At 41.7% G+C, this 21,214-nt stretch overlaps 1 protein-coding gene and 3 pseudogenes across 4 annotated transcripts in view; 3 read left to right on the top strand and 1 right to left on the bottom strand.

The window, feature by feature from the left end:
* Window positions 1-1,999: 1,999 nt before the first annotated feature.
* On the bottom strand, window positions 2,000-3,532 carry LOC310791639 (UDP-glucuronosyltransferase 2B31 pseudogene; annotated as a pseudogene). Its single transcript has one exon. The product of its transcript is annotated as a UDP-glucuronosyltransferase 2B31 pseudogene (transcript).
* Window positions 3,533-6,448: 2,916 nt separating this feature from the next.
* Window positions 6,449-7,990, top strand: LOC310791640 (UDP-glucuronosyltransferase 2B13 pseudogene; annotated as a pseudogene). The gene has a single exon. The product of its transcript is annotated as a UDP-glucuronosyltransferase 2B13 pseudogene (transcript).
* Window positions 7,991-10,734: 2,744 nt separating this feature from the next.
* LOC310791354 (UDP-glucuronosyltransferase 2C1 pseudogene) lies at window positions 10,735-13,580 on the top strand (annotated as a pseudogene). The gene is made up of 2 exons (XR_014553935.1): window positions 10,735-10,786; window positions 11,271-13,580. The product of XR_014553935.1 is annotated as a UDP-glucuronosyltransferase 2C1 pseudogene (transcript).
* A 6,041-nt stretch (window positions 13,581-19,621) lies between these two features.
* LOC310791357 (neuroplastin-like) overlaps window positions 19,622-21,214 on the top strand; it is a 55,476-nt gene continuing 53,883 nt past the window's right edge. Inside the window, exon 1 of the mRNA XM_083653046.1 lies at window positions 19,622-19,737. Within this exon, the coding sequence (XP_083509172.1) occupies window positions 19,662-19,737 (76 nt within the window). The 5' untranslated portion in view covers window positions 19,622-19,661. The remainder of the gene's footprint in view (window positions 19,738-21,214) is intronic.

A 21,214-nucleotide genomic window follows, 5' to 3' on the forward strand; every position in this document is an offset into this window, starting at 1 on the left:
GTAGAGGTGGTTTTTAGGGAACGTTTAAAACAGCTCAAAGAAACAGCAGACCTAACAGAAAGGGGGAGTTGGTTCCAAAGGGTATAGGGGCTAAAACGGTAAAAGCACGGTCACCTTTTGTCCTATAGTTGGAGGAGGGGATGGATAAAAGAGCAGAGTTTGAAGAGCGGAGTGGACGTGAAGAGGACTAAGGGACAATGACAAATAAACGAATCAAAAAAAGTTTGAAAACTTGCGTTTGGTTGATCATACCGCTGCTGTCACTGTATCCTCAGCATTGTATCTTATCTTATTGAAAAGCCTGTTCATTTCCCTTTACAACGCCATCTCATTTCTAACAATGCTGTATTTGTAGGATGAGCAGCACAGCCGATGTCAAACAGCTGTATGCGCCTGTTGGTATTGACTCTATTGTTTTGGGGGATTGGATGATTGAACTCTATCAGTAACAATGAACAAGACATATTGGCAATTAATGCTTTATTCATTGAGCACAGTCAGGAGCCTCAGTAGCCGGTGGAAGAACCATACGCAGCCTCAACAGCCACACCACCACCTGAAGCTGTTCAGCGATCGATGCACCAGTCAGCATAGTATTCTCCACATCGTCTGCCATCCCACAGCAACACATGAGCAGCATGAGGAGGAGCTACCAGGCTGTTCGTGTTCATGACCTGATACTTTTTGACCAATATCTTTGTTATTCTATCTGTATAGACATGATTAATAGTAGGGATGGGCATCGAATTTCGAATTTTCGAATAATCGTTGTTATTATCAAGGTCGACTTTTATTATTGAAATTCGAAATTCGATTTTTTTTTTTTTTTTTTAGTGAAATGTTGCATTGTCTCCCCTGATTCTAAGTATAGTCAAATCGCTTGGTTTGAGCAAGTAAAACAATTTTTATAAGCATTTTAAGCAAGGTTTATGGAAAAATGAATGGCGGATGAAATCCCATGAAGAGGGAGAGGGGGTGACTTTGGCACCCCTTTGGCACTCAGACCTGAGCCTACTAAATATTTAATGAACCACTCATGATTGTCAAAACTGTTTTTTATTTTCGAAAATGTCAATGTCATGTAACATGTTGTTTACTTCAGTGGTGCAATGCTTGTTTGAGCTAAAAATCCACAGCAGAAGCTTTTTATATTAATTAATAAAGCCGTAGACTTAGAATCAGGGGAGACAATGCAACATTTCACTCACAAAAAAAAAAAAAAAAAAAAAAATACATTTTTAATTTTTTTTACATTTTTATTTTTATTTTCGAATAGTGTTTTTGCTAGAAATGCCCATCCCTAATTAATAGTATACCAACACTGCAAATTAAATAAACAAGTCAAACTTGTCTACTGTGTCTGGTCATTTTTTATAACAAACTACCTCATTAAACCAGTATTTAATTAGTCTGCTCAATGTTTTATTCAATTATAGTAATTCAGACAATAATACAGTGAACATGTAGGGTCACATTTCACACAACCAAACACAGGCTATAGGTTGCTATAGCAACCTGTGTTCATTTAGCATTGTAGCTACCTACTAGCTAACCGAACATGCTAAATGCTGAATTTCACATAAAGCTCTAATCAGAGTAAAAAAGTAGATGACACAAACACATTAACGTTAACATACATAATGAAGACATAACATTTTGTGTTAAAACGTCAACAAACGTCTTTATAATACTTCTGTGATTACCATTAACAATAAGGGTTCCCATTCTGATGTGGCTGTGATGTCAACTCATACAAAGCGGAGCTCTGAATGTTACCCGAATTTCCGATCTGTAATTCCGACCTGGACCACCGTTCAATTAACTTTTTTACAGGTCGGAACCCATTTTTTCCGGCGGTCCAAGTCGTCATGAATATGTCATAATGTCGAACATGAACTGTACAAACTACAAAATGGATTTCCACCACAATTCTATATTTCTATATTGTCAATATATCTGAGCTGCACCATAGTATAGAGAATCTATGTCTCTAGTGCATTTACTCACGTTTAATCTTTTGTTTACAACACATTCTAACACAAAACCTTATCAAGACAAAAGCTAGCAGGATCAAAATGAGTACAGTTGCCAGCAAGAACACAAGAACATCTACAGAGTGGTAGGAATACCAAGGCATTCTGTAGGACTCTGTACGCAGGTGAGCAGCACCTCTGTGTCTCATGACAAACTGGATCCAGAAGAGGGCGTGGTCCAGTGGCTTCATTGGCTGATCTCTGTGCAGCCTGGAGAGCCTCTGCATGTTCTCCCTGTAGGAGGGCTCATGGAGGACCTCCTGTAAGGCCTCCAGGAAGTTGTTGTCTTCGTCCACTGTGGCTAAAGTTAACATCTTAGCTGCTCCTCTCTCTTCCAGACGCAGGAGGTTGTCATATTGGTCGAAAAACAAAGGTAGACCCACAACTGGAACCCCGTGATACATGGCTTCTTGGACTCCATTAGTTCCTCCATGAGCCACAAACAGCCGTATCTTAGGATGTCCTAGAAGGTCGTTCTGTGGCATCCAGTCAACTAGTAAAGTGTTGTTGCCCAAAGTGGGCGGTCTGTCACCTAGATGCCTCCAGATGACCTTCTGAGGTAATCTGGCAAAAGCTGCAGCTATCTCATGTGTTATGTCAGCAGGAAGTTCACTGACCATAGTCCCCAGAGACATGATGATGACCCCATGCTCCCCAGAACTCTGGACAAAATCCTCTAATTCTTGAGGAAGAGGACTAGCAGGTTTACACTGGAATCCCCCCATATAGATCACGTTAGGCATTGTTGGACGAGGGAACTCGAACACAAAGTCAACTCGCATGAGCCACAGGTCGGCCCCCTGCAGGAGCTCGTAAAAGTCAACATCTTTTCCAAAAAACTCATCACAAACAGCTTGATACTGAGGGCGGATCAGAAAGCGATCCTGAACTTGCCCGAGGAAGTAAAACATCAGATTTTTGACTCTCTGTACAAAAGTCATTTTGTCGGACAGTGCGGAGCCAGTCATCGGAATGTAAGATAAAGGAGAAGGAGAAATGGCCAAATGTCCTTCCCCACTAGTGACCCACCGCACATTATAGACTAGAGGGAGTTGAAGAGAGTGAGCCAACATGATACCTGCACCCCACGCTGGGTCGGTAAGGACCAGGTCATACTTGCTCTCCTTTAGACTATTCATCAAGTATTTATCTTGAAACATGTTTGTAGCCATGTTTGTAATCATTCTATGAATGTTATACATTGCAGTAAACATCTCTACTTGTAAGCTTGCAAAGTTGATGATTGAGCTCTCTCCCCGTTCTATAGCAATGATCTTTCTGATGAGGGGGTTCACAAAGTCGGGGTCACAGCCTTCAGTGACATGGATGGTGATGGCATCATAGTGTGGAGAGTTTTCTTTGATGTACCAGCTCTTCGTCGTCCGTATCACTGTAACAGAGTGTCCCTGAGAGTGGAGAGCTTTGATGAAGATGTCCATGTTCACCCAGTGGCTTCCTTCTAAAGGGACAATCAAAATCTTGCCTCCTTGACAAATTCTCCAGGACATAAATAGAATCGATGCTAAGAGAAGATATGATTTTAAATGTCCATGTGGGGCCATCTTTAATCTGAAATTTGAAAAACACAAATAAAAAACATTGACATTGCAGTAGTAAGTCATGATGTAAATACAGTTCTCAGGTTTCAATCCAGCAACAATCATGTGTTATTTTGAAGTGTCCTTGTGCTACTTGACACTGAAACACTCAACCGATGAAAACAGCAGTTAAATGTCTAAAATGTGATTTTAAATAAGTATGTTGTCCCAGTTATGTTCTAAAATAAATACCAATTCAATAACATGAAATTACATTATTTTTTGACCTACCTTTTTCACAAGCAGCTCTTGTGTGTGCGGCTCATATACTTATTCGTTAGATATCCGATAAATACAACTGGACTTTTAATTCCAGGAATGATCACATAAATGGATTATGAATAAGCTCTTATTTGAGCTTGTTTTCCTTCATTCAGTCATGCTTTCAAAGAAAATGTGGCCACTTTGTTCAGGAGGTTGGCAGAAAAGTCTGTTGACTACTTACTTACAGCAGTAGATTATTCTCTAGAATGTTAATTATTAGCTACATGTGGCTACATAATCTGTTCTCATGTCAAAGATAGGAATATACTGCTTATATATACATATATGAACATATATGAAACATATATAATATACTACTTCATTTAAAAATGTACTGTTTTAATTAACTGTTTTTTAACTAGGGCTTCTATTTTGCCCTTGTGAATTATGTTTCTGGGGCATTTTAGATAATTTCCAGGGCAATTGTATCAAATGTTGGGAAATACCTTAGTTCTTCCATGTTGCATGACAGGCCAATAGCCAACGACTCTTGTCCAAGCATAAAAAAAAATCACTGACTGTTTATATTTCATTTTGATCTGTTTCTAGTCCTGACTCAGCAGGTGGTTTGCGTTTGCACTGCCGCCATTGTGATCAATAACGCTAATAGGAGGAGAGGGCAAGTCTTAAATATTAAATAGGACATCCATGAAAAAGTAAAAACTCTAAACTTGCCCTTGGATTTGAGATGACAGGGCTTTTTAAATGCCCACATAAAATAAAGATTAAAATGTTTGTATTGTAATGTTACTCTGTATTTACAAAGTGCTATTCGAAAATGGCTCGGCATCTGAACCGGCACAATTAAGACTTGCACTCTCCTCCTATTATTATTATTATTATTATTAGCGTTATTTATCACGCAAACCACCTGCTGAGTCAGGACTAGAAACAGATCAAAATGAAATATAAACAGTCAGTGATTTTTTTTAAATAAAATATGCTTGGACAAGAGTCGTTGAATATTGGCCTGTCATGCAACATGGAAGATCTAAGGTATTTCCCAACATTTTATCAAATTGCCCTGGAAATTACAAGCAAATCAAAAACTCAAAACGCAAAAAAAGTGCACTTTGACCTTTGCTCAGAAAGCAAATGAAACATGGCCATGTAGAAAACTGTAACTCACTCCACACAACATCCCTCAGCAGGAACGGACAGTTTTTCCGTACAGTACAGTAAGTAACTGCAGTCCATTACTTCTTGCCTGCAACACATTTTGCAAAGATTAATCTATATTTATTGCTATAAGATATGATATTGTAGAATTACTACTTTTGAACTTCAATGTAGAAAAGGATAATGGGCTATCAACTAAATGAACTCATATTGATTCCATGACTTTCACAAAGTCAGGCAGGGGGCATGAGTATTAGGGTTGAATAAGGATATGAATGTATGACGGCAAGAAGATATAATATTAAGTTTGGCACTATTTTCTCTGGACATTTTCAAACTACAGTATATTCCTATCTTTGACATGAGAACAGATTATGGAGCCACATAAAGCAGTAGGTGGCACTATGACTATGTGTGTGTGCACTGCAATTTGTGGAGTTACTTGTATATGTTCATGCTATGCCAGTACACCTTGCTAACCATTATCAGTGACATTCCCAGAGGCCCATCCTGTCAGTCATTCACAGCCTGCAAGCCACTAGTTGACCTTTAGGGCAGGGGTGGGCAACTGGCAGCCCACGTGCCGCATGCAGCCCCTGACCTCACTCAGTGTGGCCCCTGGGTCAATTTCCTTTTTTTTTTTTTACACAAGGTGGACGTTTTTGGTTAGGTTAGACCACCGAAATCGTTTTTGATTTTACTGTACAACCCATAACATGGCGCTAATGGCGTTAGCATTGTCCATCCACATACTGTTTAACGTTAGCATTTGAGCTAACGCTATTGTAACAAACTATATCCAGGATGCACATTGCACATGCAACATTACTAATCTGATTAATACGACATATTTGGGTGATGCACCTCATCAAATTGCTGTAGCGGGCTGTTTTAAAGCTAGAGCAAAGTTTCTGGTGTCATCTGAATGGAAGAATTACTAAATTTGAAAATATGAAATATGAAAAATATAAAGGTTGGTATAATAAACTTTGGTTACCAGTCCTTTTCATCAAATTAGTAGCTATTGGGAGTGATGGTGTTACAGCAGGCTACTGGTGGAAGTGCACAGTCACAATCTGGCCCTCTGGTAGAGAGACATTTTTTGCGTGGCCCTCTCTATCATCAAAGTTGCCCATCCCTGCTTTAGGGTATTCTTGACATAGGTTATAGCTCTATATAGTATTGCTAAAGGATGCCCTTTAGAGCATTTGATAGAAACCTGTTGCACTCCTGTATCTCGCCTTTTACAATATGATGCTCTCTGACTGAGTGAAGCCTTCTCATTAGTCATTTGTCAAAGTAGCAATAAAACAAACAAACGCAAACAATTTCTTTGACTTAAGCCACTGACGTTTATTTTTTGATCCATATTGCAGGAAAGCAATGGCACATTGTGCAGGATCGCTGACCCACTGTCTCCTTGTGACATGTTGCATGGCTCTGTGGCCAGCCTGTCATGGAGGGAAGGTTCTGGTGGTTCCTATGGAGGGAAGCCACTGGGTGAACATGGACATCCTCCTCAGAGCTCTTCACTCTCAGGGACACTCTGTTACAGTGATACGGAATAGTAAAAGCTGGTACATCAAGGAGGACTCTTCATATTATGACTCAATCACTATACCTGTTATGGAGGGCACCGACAAAGAATTTATAGAGACATTTGTAAATAACATGATTGACATCGAGAGAGGGAAGGTTGATGTGATCAAATTTCTCCGTGTACAAGTAGAGATGACTTCTGTTCTGTATAACGCGAACCAAAGGACATGTGATTTTGCAAGGAATATGCTGAACGACAAGAGGTTTTTGAGTACCGTCAAGAACAGTCAGTATGATTTGCTTCTCACTGACCCAGTATGGAGCGCAGGGGTTTTGCTGGCTCATTATCTAAAGTTACCTCTAGTCTATAACGTGCGGTGGGTAATAAATGACGAGGGACATTCACTTATTGCACCTTCCCCGTTATCTTACATACCGATGCCTGGCTCAGGACTCTCGCCAAAAATGACTTTCTCCCAAAGAGTCAAAAACATCTTTTACTACCTGCTAATAACGTTTAATTTCAGTCGAGTAGAGCAGCTATACCAGGCTGTTTGCAATGAGTACTTTGAACCAGGAGTTAATTTCCGTGAGCTCCTGCAGGGGGCCGACCTGTGGCTCATGCGAGTTGACTTTGTGTTCGAGTTCCCTCGTCCGACGATGCCTAACGTTATCTATATGGGGGGATTCCAGTGTAAACCTGCTAATCCTCTTCCTCAAGAATTAGAGGATTTTGTCCAGAGTTCTGGGGAGCATGGGGTCATCATCATGTCTCTGGGGACTTTTGTCAGTGAACTTCCTATGGATCTATCAGAACATATAGCACATGCCTTTGCCCAGCTCCCTCAAAAAGTCATATGGCGTCATACTGGAGACAGACCAGCCAATCTAGGCAACAACACTTTACTAGTTGACTGGATGCCACAGAACGACCTTCTAGGACATCCTAAGATACGGCTGTTTGTGGCTCACGGAGGAACTAACGGAGTCCAAGAAGCCATGTATCATGGGGTTCCAGTTGTGGGTCTACCTGTGTTTTTCGACCAATATGACAACCTCCTGCGTCTGGAAGAGAGAGGAGCAGCTAAGATGTTAACTTTAGCCACAGTGGACGAAGACAACAACTTCCTGGAGGCCTTACAGGAGGTCCTCCATGAGCCCTCCTACAGGGAGAACATGCAGAGGCTCTCCAGGCTGCACAGAGATCAGCCAATGAAGCCACTGGACCACGCCCTCTTCTGGATCCAGTTTGTCATGAGACACAAAGGTGCTGCTCACCTGCGTACAGAGTCCTACAGAATGCCTTGGTATTCCTACCACTCTGTAGATGTTCTTGTGTTCTTGCTGGCAACTGTACTCATTTTGATCCTGCTAGCTTTTGTCTTGATAAGGTTTTGTGTTAGAATGTGTTGTAAACAAAAGATTAAACGTGAGTAAATACATGAGGGAAATACATTCTGGATATACTAAGGTGCACCTGTCTGTTTCAGATATATTTAAAATGTTTAAATATAGAAAATGAAATCGATTTTGTAGTTTGTTCAGTTCATGTTCAACTAAGGCAAGGGTGGACCAGAACCGGCCCGCCAGAGGGTCCAATCCGGCCCACAGGATGACAGGATGTGAAAATTGAGTCTTGAGATTGAGAAGTCCTTCAATCCAATATTGATGCAGTTGTGAGGGAAAGACGTACCAGGTTTCAGGAGCAAGTTAAATATTAAGTCGCCTATTCATGTTTAAAAAATGAGTTTGACACCACTGAACTAAGAAGGCCTTTACTGGATAGACTGTGAGATGTAGAAATATGACCCAAACAGACACATTGTCGGTGATAGTTTTTGCTGTTCTTGTTCTTTGTATTCAGAGTTGTATGTTCCATAATAGGAGCCAATGAATTATTGTTTTAATGAATTATTGAATAAAATTGTCTGGTGTAAGATGGATCTGAGCGTTGTTCTGTCAAGTTAAATCAGCCTGGTTTGCTGGCCTTTGGTCACAAAGAGAACCCTCATAGTCTCCTCACTCCATTTTATTTATGCACGTACTTCTTACTCTTCTTCCTTGTAATGAGACTAATACTGTAGGCCTATGTACCTACTTTTTACACTGTATGTATCTGCTATTTACACTGTATCTACCTACTTTTTACACTCTATGTATCTGCTGTTTACACTGTATGTATCTGCTGTTTACACAGTATGTATCTGCTGTTTACACAGTATGTATCTGCTGTTTACACTGTATGTATCTGCTGTTTACACAGTATGTATCTGCTGTTTACACTGTATGTATCTGCTGTTTACACTGTATGTATCTGCTGTTTACACAGTATGTATCTGCTGTTTACACTGTATGTATCTGCTGTTTACACAGTATGTATCTGCTGTTTACACTGTATGTATCTGCTGTTTACACAGTATGTATCTGCTGTTTACACTGTATGTATCCATAATGATCTATGGCTCTTCTAAGATGCTCTCCATCATGTATAGGGAGATAACATGTATTTTGTCTCGTGACTAGACCAAGGTTGTATTGTCTCTTATGAAAGATCAAGGTAACTGTGGAAAAGTACTAGAACTTGAAATTGTTTTGGTCTCCTCACGGTGCTTTGAAAAACCAACCAGTCTGTGTCCTTGATACAGAATGGTTCTATTTAATCACTCAATTCAGTTTTGTACTCACGTTATTATTTTGTACTGAAAGCACACGTTTACGTGAAACATTTGACTCAGCGGCACTAAAGAAACGTAGCCAAAACATTGGCCAAAACGAAAACAATTGGAATGCGACGCCAACCTAATCTGTGGCGACACCTACAGGCGTTATTGTGTCAGCACACCCTAGTAAAGAAAATCAAAGCCAAGTGCTCCCTGTATACAGGAATGCTCTGCATGACGGAGAGCATCTTAGAAGAGCCATAGATCATTATGGAACAGAGAGAGTCGATAATGATCAACAACCAATTACTAAGCAATCAATAATTTGACTGTCACAGTAACATAACACATTCCTGTTGATAACATTGCATTGCAATGAGTGAGGTTGCCTTGGTAACAGATAAGCATCTGTCTGTAGTCAGTTGTGCAGGAGTGCAGTAATGGGCAGAGGCTGGGAGGAAGTGGGCTGCGAAGCGAGGGAAAGCAGCATTTGTGTGTGTATCCCTTTAAGACCGCGAACAACGTCACGCGGTTCGCGGTCTTAAAGGGATGCACACACAAATGAGGGATATACACGCAAATGCTGCATCAGGTATCAATGGGTTAAGTATGAGTGATGCAGCTCTCAATCATATAAAATAGCCAAGCAGCCAAGCAGAAAATGCACACACTGTAGCTAAGCAGAAACTGTTACTACTACATAACTACAACATATACTGTACTACTACTCTGTAGGAAATATAATACAGAGAGAAATTATCTTTTTCAGTCACGAAGGGCAAACATCAAGACTTCTCATTGTCAGGTCTATTAGGGCAGCAGGCAAACATTATTTGCGTTTGTTTCTAAACAAATGGATTTAGATACAGTATAAGAATCTAAGAGTAGCTGTTTCTCCAGTTCAGTTAGTGGGGGTAATATACCTTTAAGTTGGCTTGCTAACTGCCATAAAACACCAAAGAAGAAGAAGAAGCAATGGGTGGAGCTAGTGTCCTCTAGAGAGAGAGAGTGGTGTCAGCGGAGGACCAAAATGTGAGACTCATTAGCCAATGAACAGCCAGGAATGGATCTTGCGCTACTTTTGCATGCTAAAATAAAGCTGATAATGTGCAATTTGATTCAAGAAAAAAAAAACTTTCAAAGTACAACACAAACTGTCAATTTTGCTGCAACACGACAGTGCTGCTTAATCCAGGACCTTACTTCCTGGAACTCTTGAGAGTTGAGAGTAAAAAAACTGGTCCATTGGAGTGAATGGAGATGTCGCAACTCTTCTTACACGGCTCTGGGTGGAGCAACTGCCCCAAGATAAACAAGGAAGTGGCTTCACTACCAGAGGTTGCTGACAAGAATGCCAGGACTAAAAGTCTGCACTGTAAGTTTGACATGATAGATTTTGTTTTTAGGAAGTTTTATGAGTAAAATGTGGGCTAAGTGATCTTTATCAAGTGAGTTGTCTTCATACTCTTACGCTATACTGTATATATGGACTGATGAGACATCCACACCCAAATGTCAACATTTACTTAGGTTTGTTTCTACCTTTAAAGTTACCAACTGGAACAACACTGAGGTGCGTTCCTCAGGTACGTTTGGGGCTATGCCTTTTTTTAACAACTGGAATATATATATATATATATATATATATATACATACACACACACACACACACACACACACACACACACACAGTGTATGTATATCTATACACACACACACACACACACACACACACACACACACACACACACACACACACACACACACACACACACACACACACACACACACACACACACAGATAGATAGATAGATAGATAGATAGACAGACAGACAGACAGACAGACAGACAGACAGACAGACAGACAGACAGAATACTGTATGCAGTATCTTTGGCTGACTTTGGAGTTTGACACAGCTCTCAAGTGTTGTTAAGCTGTTACAACATGTAGCTTCCCTTTTTTGGATTACTCAACACATCTACTGTACCAGCCTTCATCTAGGTGCATTTACTTATTCTGGATTATTTTAGTCATGGCTATATTTGTCTATTTCAGACTGCACATGCCTGTGAGAAGATCTTGAAGATGTTTTTTTCTTTGGCTTCCATCATTTCCCTTTTGACCGTCATACTTCCAGCTGCCCAGGGTGGGAACGTTCTGGTATTCCCACATGATGGCAGCCACTGGGTGAACATGTAGATACTTGTTGAGGAGCTGCATTCAAGGGGTCACAGTGTGACAGTAGTCCGCGCTTCGGACAGCTGGTACATCAAGGACACCTCTCCCTTCTACACCTCTGTGACACTGGATCTCGCTGGAGGGGCTGATGAGGAGTTCTTCCGCCTATTTGTCTCTGAAGTTATTCATATTAAACGAGATGGTAGGTCTGCGTGGACTCGTTTTGCTTTAGATATGGAGTTGAAAGAGAAGTTCTCGGTCATGCATAGGAAAGTCTGTGAGATGGTGGTGGAGATGTTTGAGAATAAAGAGCTGATGCGGACCCTTAACGACACAAAATACGACATGGTTTTGACAGACCCCTCTAATGGGGGCGGAGTAATGCTGGCTCACTACATGGGGTTGCCTTTAGTGTTCAATGTTAGGTGGACTGTTCATGGCGAAGCCCATTTTGCAATCGCACCCTCCCCACTTTCCTACGTCCCTTTTCCAGTTGCAGAGTTAAGCGATGAAATGACTTTTTTCGAGAGGATCAAAAATGTGCTTGTTTACATGATCAGGATGCAGCTCTACAAACAGACGGTAGGGCCGCACTATTCCGCGCTGTGCGGCCGCTACTTTGGTCCAGAGGTAGACTACTTCTCCCTGTTTCAAGCAGCAGACTTGTGGCTTATGAGAGTTGACTTTGTTTTCGAGTTCCCTCGCCCAACGATGCCCAACGTCATCTACATGGGAGGGTTCCAATGTCAACCTGCCAAAGCTCTTCCTCAACACCTGGAGGAGTTTGTCCAGAGCTCGGCGGAGCATGGAGTCATCATCATGTCTCTGGGGACTTTGGTTGCACAGCTCCCCAGTGACTTAGCTGAGGAGATAGCTGCGGCGTTTGCCAAGCTGCCGCAGAAGGTCATCTGGAGGTATACAGGTGAGCGGCCTGCTACACTGGGCACCAACACTTTACTAGTCGACTGGATGCCACAGAACGACCTTCTAGGACATCCGAAGATAAGGCTGTTTGTGGCTCACGGAGGAACAAACGGGATTTATGAGGCTATATATCACGGTGTTCCACTTGTAGGCATTCCCCTCGTGTTTGATCAAGCGGACAACCTCTCTAGAATGAAACGAAAGGGCGTGGCCAAGGTGGTGGATATTTCCGCATTAGATCAGAGCACGCTTTTGAACGCATTACAGGAGGTCCTCCATGAGCCCTCCTACAGGGAGAACATGCAGAGGCTCTCCAGGCTGCACAGAGATCAGCCAATGAAGCCACTGGACCACGCCCTCTTCTGGATCGAGTTTGTCATGAGACACAGAGGTGCTGCTCACCTGCGTACAGAGTCCTACAGAATGCCTTGGTATTCCTACCACTCTGTAGATGTGATTGTGTTCTTGCTGGCAACTGTACTCATTTTGATCCTGCTAGCTTTTCTCTTGATAAGGTTTTGTGTTAGGATGTGTTGTAAACAAAAGATTAAACGTGAATAAATGCACTAGAGACAGAGACACATTCTTGAGAGTGAGGTCTGACAGAATGTCCTCGTAGTCGACTCTTCCTGGTCTGTGGATGCCCAGATGACTGTTTCACTGCTGACTTTGCTTCAGATATATTGAACATTTAGAAATATAGAATTGCAGTGGAAACAATAGGACGAATGTCTTGGTGCTATTCCTACTACTCTGTACTACAGAGTACACAACTTAATCCACAGAGTCTGTAGATTAAGTTGTGTATTTATTTGGAACAGTACTGCTGATCCGTTTGAGCATTTTCATCTTGATAAGGTGTTCATCCATACAATGTGTTGTAAAGGTCAAATTCAATGTCAGTAATTATTCAAGTGACATAAATCCTGTATATTAAAATCATAAACAATATACGATTGGCTTCATTTTAAAATTAAATGCAAAACATTGTGGGTATTGTTATTATTTGATGCATTTCCATTCATGGTTTTAGCTACAACTAATGTCCTCCTGAATTGAAAATGATGAAAGAATCAGAAACGGACCAAATCCACATGTTTGACATACGAATCATGTGACAGTTTTGAAATTTACTCTGCAATGGCGTTAATTCTTGGAAATGGAAAAACAATATTTTGCATTATGGTGGATTCATATATTTGATATTAACATTTTCAAGTTATTTAAATAAGATTGTGATGTAACTGAAAACTGAGATTTTGTACAGGTTTGCAATAAAGAAACTAAATGTATGTTGTGACATTTTTCATATCATGTTTAAGCAGTGCAGCCGCTTCTATAAGTGACATGTGTGTCCATGCGCACACCTGTACGGCTTACTTCAGTACTGCTGATCCTGACTCCCTTTATCGTATGTTACATGTTCTGAGACATAGGCCATGTTCACATTACAGGCAAATCTGATTTGCTGATAAAGTCATTAATCATCATTATCTTGATTGGTTTCCCAAATCTGATTTGGGAGTGTGTCCGCACTGCCACAAATCTGATTCTCAAGTCGGATCTGTGTGTCCAGACCTAAACAGGCTATCTGCATTGGTTGCTATGGTAACGACGTGGGCATCAGTAAATACGTACGTTGACATGCTTTTCCTGTGCAGAAGCATTTGATGACGAGTTGCGAGTGACGTTCAAATCAGATTTGGTGGATCCGCGCGTCCGCACTCAAGTCACATCAGTCAAAAGCAGATTGGAAACTACCTCCATATGTGGTTTGGGACAAGTGACACAAATCAGACTTGGAGCGTCCAGACTCAAAAAAACAATCTGGATAAAGTCATTAATAGGTCACTAAAGTTCACAAATCAGATTTGGCCTCCTAGTCTGAACATGGCCATAAAGAGGTGCTGCTCACCTGCGTAGGCTACAGAGTCCTACAGAATGCCTTGGTGTTCCTACTACCCTGTCCATATGTGTTCATAGTGGGGGTTGCTTATTCTGCTCATTTTTGCTGCCTCATAGCCAAGTGCCTGTGTTTCAAATTGTGTTATAAAAGAAAAGTGAAATATGACTTTATAAAAGAAAAGTGAAATATGACTATCAGTGAAGGCTTCTTTAGGTGTTTAATTTCTGGCTTGATTTTACACATGAATCAAGAACATAGTAACAATGCATCATGGATTGTGGAGTCCATCAACCTTTTTTGACATGAATGTATACAATCCCTGAGTTAAATAAATAATTGTGTTTATTACAAAAACAATAAAAACAGACCGTAAAAACACTGCCATTGAATTTGTGAAATAAAAAAAACATTGTAGTTTCATAGGTCTAATAGACTACTTGCACAACTCCACTACTTCCTGAAATGAGTAGGGCATCTTGGTTTCCTGTCCTACACAATTGGATGAACTGATTAATGTCAGGTGTGCCTGACTGCTGCAGTCACAACAGTAGTGATCAGGCACACCTGACATGAATCAGTTCATCCAATAGTGTAGGACAGGAAACCAAGATGCCCTACTCATTTCAGGAAGTAGTGGAGTTGTGCAAGTAGTCTATTGTCATAGTAGTAATGCATTACGAATATGAGTTCAATCTGAATCATTATTGGTACGTAGGCTTAGACTTAACAGGGGTCTGAAACTGAATCACTCAGGAGACATTTTGCTACCCAGCAGGCAAATAAAGCAGCACTGAATGATTTAAAGTGATATTTCACTTTGATAAGACATTTTCACTCATCTGCACACAAACGTCCAAATATCTTCAGTAGCAATCAACCTTCAACATTAACTGCTGGGTGGATCCCCTGTCAGCAGTGGCATTCAGGAGTTTCCCTTATTCAACATCATTATAACAGGCAAGGTAACATCTTGGACAGCTAAGCCCAGGCCACACAATGAAATAGTATTACCTGGGTATAGTTGTCCTTACTTCTTATGTTGTGATTTTGAGGTTTGACTCTGAGTCCTCAGAGAAAGCACATTTGGTGGTAGACAATTCATGAAGGATATATATGTGCACTAAAACACTGGAAATGCAATAAAGATAAATATCACTTTAAAGAGAGATAGACATAGCTAAGTCTTTGCCCTGGAGTGTCAAGCACAACACTGTATATAAATCCACTTATAATGGAGAATTACAGTAGCATTGTTTTCAATAAGATGCAACATTATTAACCATTGTGATTTCCTGCATACGACGGCGTCAAATGTTATGTGGAAAAATCCACACCACTTATTTACAAAAAAAAACATCACTTATTTACAAAAGTTATGTTACAAAAAAAGTCAGTTATTTATATTTGTCAAAGTGATTTACAAAGTGTCCATGGCAGCAGGGCAGGTGTGGTGGTCTCTCACGATGTCCTGGTCCTTAGAGACAAAGTGTCCATGGCGGCAGGGCAGGTGTGGTGGTCTCTCACGATGTCCTGGTCCTTAGAGACAAAGTGTCCATGGCGGCAGGGCAGGTGTGGTGGTCTCTCACGATGTCCTGGTCCTTAGAGACAAAGTGTACATGGCAGCAGGACAGGTGTGGTGGTCTCTCACGATGTCCTGGTCCTTAGATACAAAGTGTCCATGGCGGCAGGGCAGGTGTGGTGGTCTCTCACGATGCCCTGGTCCTTAGATACAAAGTGTCCATGGCAGCAGGGCAGGTGTGGTGGTCTCTCACGATGTCCTGGTCCTTAGATACAAAGTGTCCATGGCGGCAGGGCAGGTGTGGTGGTCTCTCACGATGTCCTGGTCCTTAGATACAAAGTGTCCATGGCGGCAGGGCAGGTGTGGTGGTCTCTCACGATGTCCTGGTCCTTAGAGAGCTCATCCTGAGCACAGTGAGCTCGGCTACATCTGCATCCTGCATCTCCACCTCCTGCTGGCAGCTCTCTCTGATCACATACACTATGAGTCCCACACAGATGAATATGAGGAGGGCTATGCCTATAACCTGGGACACAAAGGAGACAAGCCACAGTGTGTTTTGGTCAATATCGACAGATACGCTGTTATATAGGAATCATGTTGGTAACACTTTCTATGAAGGAGATGTCTATAATGCATTATGACCACATCTATAAGACATTATAATGCATTATAAATGTTATAAAACTGTTATAATCATGCATGGCAACAAGTAGTATAAGTGGTGGACATAATGTATTATGATAAACATAAATCCTATGCTATAGCATGACTTTGTGAGCTTTAAGTAAAGTCACAGCACTATAACGTTATTAGTATGATACTATAACACAGTTAAGAGGACAGTGTAAAACAAAAAAGATCATTCTTTCAAACACTGTTGTCACTTTGGCCTGTAGATATAACGCATTATGAATAATGAACTTATAATACATTATGTCCACCACTTATAATACTTTATAACCCTTGTTATACGTTGCCATGCATGGCTATAAACATTTATAAAGAGTTTGATAAAGCCTTGTAAACTCATTCTGTCTTATGAATGTGCTCATAATGCATGATAAAGATGACCTTCATATTATATTTTTGAATAACAAAATCATTTAACACAATTATAGAAATTGTTTGCAAAGGATAATATGGTGTTAGGTTATGGAATGTTTTGTACCGTGCATCATTACTCTAAGGGGGAGGTGTCCTCACTCTCCTCATGCAACATAATCTTCAGTAAAAGCAGGAATGACTTGACTCACCTGAGAGAAAACGAACAGCTGCTGTGAACGCAGCATGAGTTCTTGTGGCGTAACATCTCCCTCACTGGTGGGCTCACACCATTTCTGCGGAGCCGCCTTGTCGACTAGGACAAATCTGCCCTTCCAGTCTGTCATCGCACAGGCAAAGTACTGGCCATCGAGGAACAACAGAATGAGCCACACGATCGCAGGGACAAAACTGGAGAGGGAAACCGTTCTCCTGCACCACGTATCGCATCTGCACCCTTGGATGATGACCATCAACGTGAAGGCCATGACCGCAGGAATGATGAAGAAAGCTGAGGAGAAGATTCCGTTCCATGTAGGATTGCAAGGACACTCAAACTCCAGCTCCACCAGCTTCTCTAGTCCCATGAGGATAAAGCCAAAAGCCACATTTGACACCAGAGGACTGTTGCTAAGTTCATTCTTCAGCCTGGTAAGCCATTGTTGTCTACTTTCCATACTAGATTGACCCAAAAAGGAAGATAGTCGTTGTAAAAAGCCCAAAAGACGGTCCACCGTGGTGAACACATTGGCAACAGTTAAGTGATGCGTGCTTAACACATCCAGGGGTAAGTTTTCCCCCTGGGGCAAAATTCCCCCACTTCCACTCCGATTGGTTTGAAACAAAGGGGGGCGTGCCGTCCGCTCTGACGTCTCTGCAGCTGATTGGTCAGCGAGGGCTTTCAGGTGGGGTTTCATTTTAAATGTGCTCTCTCATGGACAAACTGGAGGGAGGGGAGTGAAGTGGAGGGAAGTTTGTTCTGCAGTTGAGCAGAGACCAGCACTTTGTATTTGTGCTCCAACATAACATGCATGGTGTGGTTGGCATATATAGTGGAGATGCAATGTCAAGTGTTATTCTATTTTGGAATTAAAGTTACAGAACCAACTTTTGTCTAAAATTAGGGGATACGAGGAGACAATTATAATTCACAACATTTTATTTATTAACGGAAGAAAGATTGTTTAGAATATTTAAGTTTACAAATATAAATGTATCAAACGCTCATGTCTGTTTGAATGCATTTGTCTCCAACTAAAAGAAAAACAAGGCATAATACTGAATATTCTGTTTGCCTTAACTGACCACAAGAGGTCGCCCACGTAGCAGCACAGGAATACATGGGATTACAGGAGGCCATGTTATGGTTGGCAACATAATTTATACAATGACCTCAGCACGATCTCCTCCCACTCAAACCTGACGAGTGGACACTTGCATATGCTTGGATAGCCTACCCTCAAGGGACGTTGATAAACAAGAAACTACTCATCTGATGTTCTCTCTCTTATGTTTACAGTAGAAGTATGTTGTCCTTTGCTTATCTGTAGTTTGTGAGAAACCAGTTTGTGAAGTGCCTCATAAATAAATCGGACTTGACTACTGGTGATAACAGTCGATAATTCGTTTTTTTCGTTAATATTGCAACAGCCATAAGTGGGAGAACCATAGCCTGGGTAAACCCAGCCTCCACGTGACCTCTATCTATGTGCTATCAGTGACTGATAGCACATAGATAGAGGTCACGTGGAGGCTGGGTTTACCCAGGCTATGATAATCACTCAATTTAAGAACTCATATTCCTTATGTTCAATAAATATGAGCATGGACAAAGGACAGAAAACAGACGATGGGGACTTGGACCTGCCACATCAGCATTATACAATTTAACTGGCCCACCGACCAATTCCAACTGGAGAATTGGGTGCTGGGAGACGTGCAGCCACACCTTTGCCCAGTAGGGGGCCCCTCCACAAAGCATTTTTTTTAACAGTTATTACAGTTATCCCATCCCAAGCTCTTAATCTTGGCACTCTCTCTCTAGTCTAAATAGTGCAGGATATTGTATACTGTAGGTAGTACAGATGCGTATGGTAGCCTACTGTAAATTATTTAAATGAACACTATCAACACAGTTAGGCTACTGGATTGGCTCTGTGTGTGTGTGTGTGTGTGTGTGTGTGTGTGTGTGTGTGTGTGTGTGTGTGTGTGTGTGTGTGTGTGTGTGTGTGTGTGTGTGTGTGTGTGTGTGTGTGTGCGTGCGTGTGCATGTGTGTGTGAGCCACGGTCATGAGCGCATAGGGCACACGCAGCTTGTCATTGCAGCCATGAGCCATCATTGCTATCCTCGCATGTGCTGTGCGTCTCTGGTGCAGCATTAAGAACAGAGCGGCGCTGCTGACGCGACACACTTTATGTTTACATCATTTCCCACCGGAATAATTTGCGCACTTTGATTTTAACCACCGAGCCACGACTGTTGTTGGAGCGCGAATGCGCATCGCTCTGCGCATCTTTGAATCTTCAGAACGACACTGTGGACAATCTCCCTGACATCCAAAGGGACCTCTCCAGCGCAACCCGACGAAGGAGGCTTCTTCTTCACCGCCTATGGCCGCACATCGGCATCCCTGAGCCGCGCTGGCCTCGTCCCGGACCATTCCTTCACCGCTTGTCTGCCAATGCGCTTTCAATCTGGGAGACATTTCCATATATCAGTATCCCCCCACCCCACCCCATCATCATCGGCTATTTTAAAGAGCTCAGTGCTATGCTCGGCCCATCTCTCCATATCCTCCTGTGATCAATAAGACACTCTCCTCCTCCCACATTCGTCCGACCAAGACCCCGGTGCTCTCTCTCTCTGAGTCCCGACATGCCTCCGAACGCGGTGATGCTGGCCGCGGTCCTCTTTGGAAACTTGATGCTGCCTTTCATCACGGCTCAGAACGGTAAGGACGCAGTCAGATGTGGTTGTGGTGACATGGTGATGATTGTAAACATCAAAGTGAGGAGAAAGTGACTCGACTTGTCTGAGGAAGAAGAGGCAGTAACCTTTTATAGCATGTTACTGGAGGTGAAATGTTTCACAGGAGGATTTATTATACGAGGATGACTGTGTGTTATTAATAGTTCCCCGCATCTCTCTACAGCAAGGCCAGAGTTAACTTATAGGCTACAACACCACCAACAAATCTGTTTACATAACTGATCATCTGAGTATTTAGCTCGCTTGTGACCACAGGGAGTGCAGTGCCGCCTGTGTGGGACGAAACGAAACAATTAGAAATGACGCTGCTCTGACATTTTCGTCAAGGTTATTTTCTTCACATTCTCAACATGGTAGGCTATCTTGCAGGTGTGTCTATAACGGGGAATTGTCGTTTTCAGACAAATTGTGTTTCTTACAAAATAGTCATATTGAGCATTGTTGCAAGGAGAAAAAAATAGACGGTCCCCTAACTGAAATCATGGGTTATTTCTGAATAATTATGTAGCCTAATGTAATATATGGATTGGATAGCATGGATAGGCTAGCAGTGTGCAGTGTGACTGTTTTATAGGCTATGGGCTGGGTAGTAGCCTAGAGAGGTAGGCAATGTGCCAAACAAGACTAACCTGCTGGACTGTTGATGGCCCAACACCAAACACAGCCTAAATACTTGCCTAGAGTGTGTAAATACTGAAAAATCGAATATGCATTTTACAACTGGTTCTGCATTAACATTGTTCACCATATTTCTTCATAAATGCTCCTTGGTTATATTCCAAAATGTGTTCAATGTTCAACTGTTACAGTTTTACTCCGTTTACAGAAACGCTCTCAGACTCATTTTGGCATGTAGGCTACTGCACGTTTTCCTCTTTCCAAATATGAAATGGCATTGGGTGTTGTATGCTGTCCTCCACTGATACAGCATGTCCTGGAAATGTTGGCGTTGGTCAAATGAAAATGATTTTTGTGTTTTCAAATTTACTAGGTTCCTTGAAGAACTCCACAAGATTATGAACATTTGGGCCGTCATTATGCAGCTGGAGTTGATCTGTTTTAGGTCATTGTTTTAATGATGTTACCATCACACACACGCTCACTCTCATTTGAGCAATTTAAAATGAGCCCTGAACCTCACTAATTGGAATGAGACCGAATATGATGAAGACATTTTTTTTGTGTCTATTCACACAGCTTATGTGTGGAGCCTGTTATTTCATCCGTGTGCATTTGGATAAGCCCTACCCTTAACCTGAATGTAAACTAAAAATAGCTCTGCCACAGAAAGAAGAAGCATGGAACTGCTCACTTTTTCCTCATTCTCAAATGATTTGGGCTCTAGTGTAGTTATTGATATAAGGACCAGCCATATCTGACTGCTTAATTTGATATTACTCGGATATGCAGGCCTATTTCCCGCTTACAATGGTGTGTTC

Source organism: Poromitra crassiceps (genome assembly GCF_964638095.1).
Source record: "Poromitra crassiceps genome assembly, chromosome: 16".
NCBI lineage: Eukaryota > Metazoa > Chordata > Actinopteri > Beryciformes > Melamphaidae > Poromitra > Poromitra crassiceps.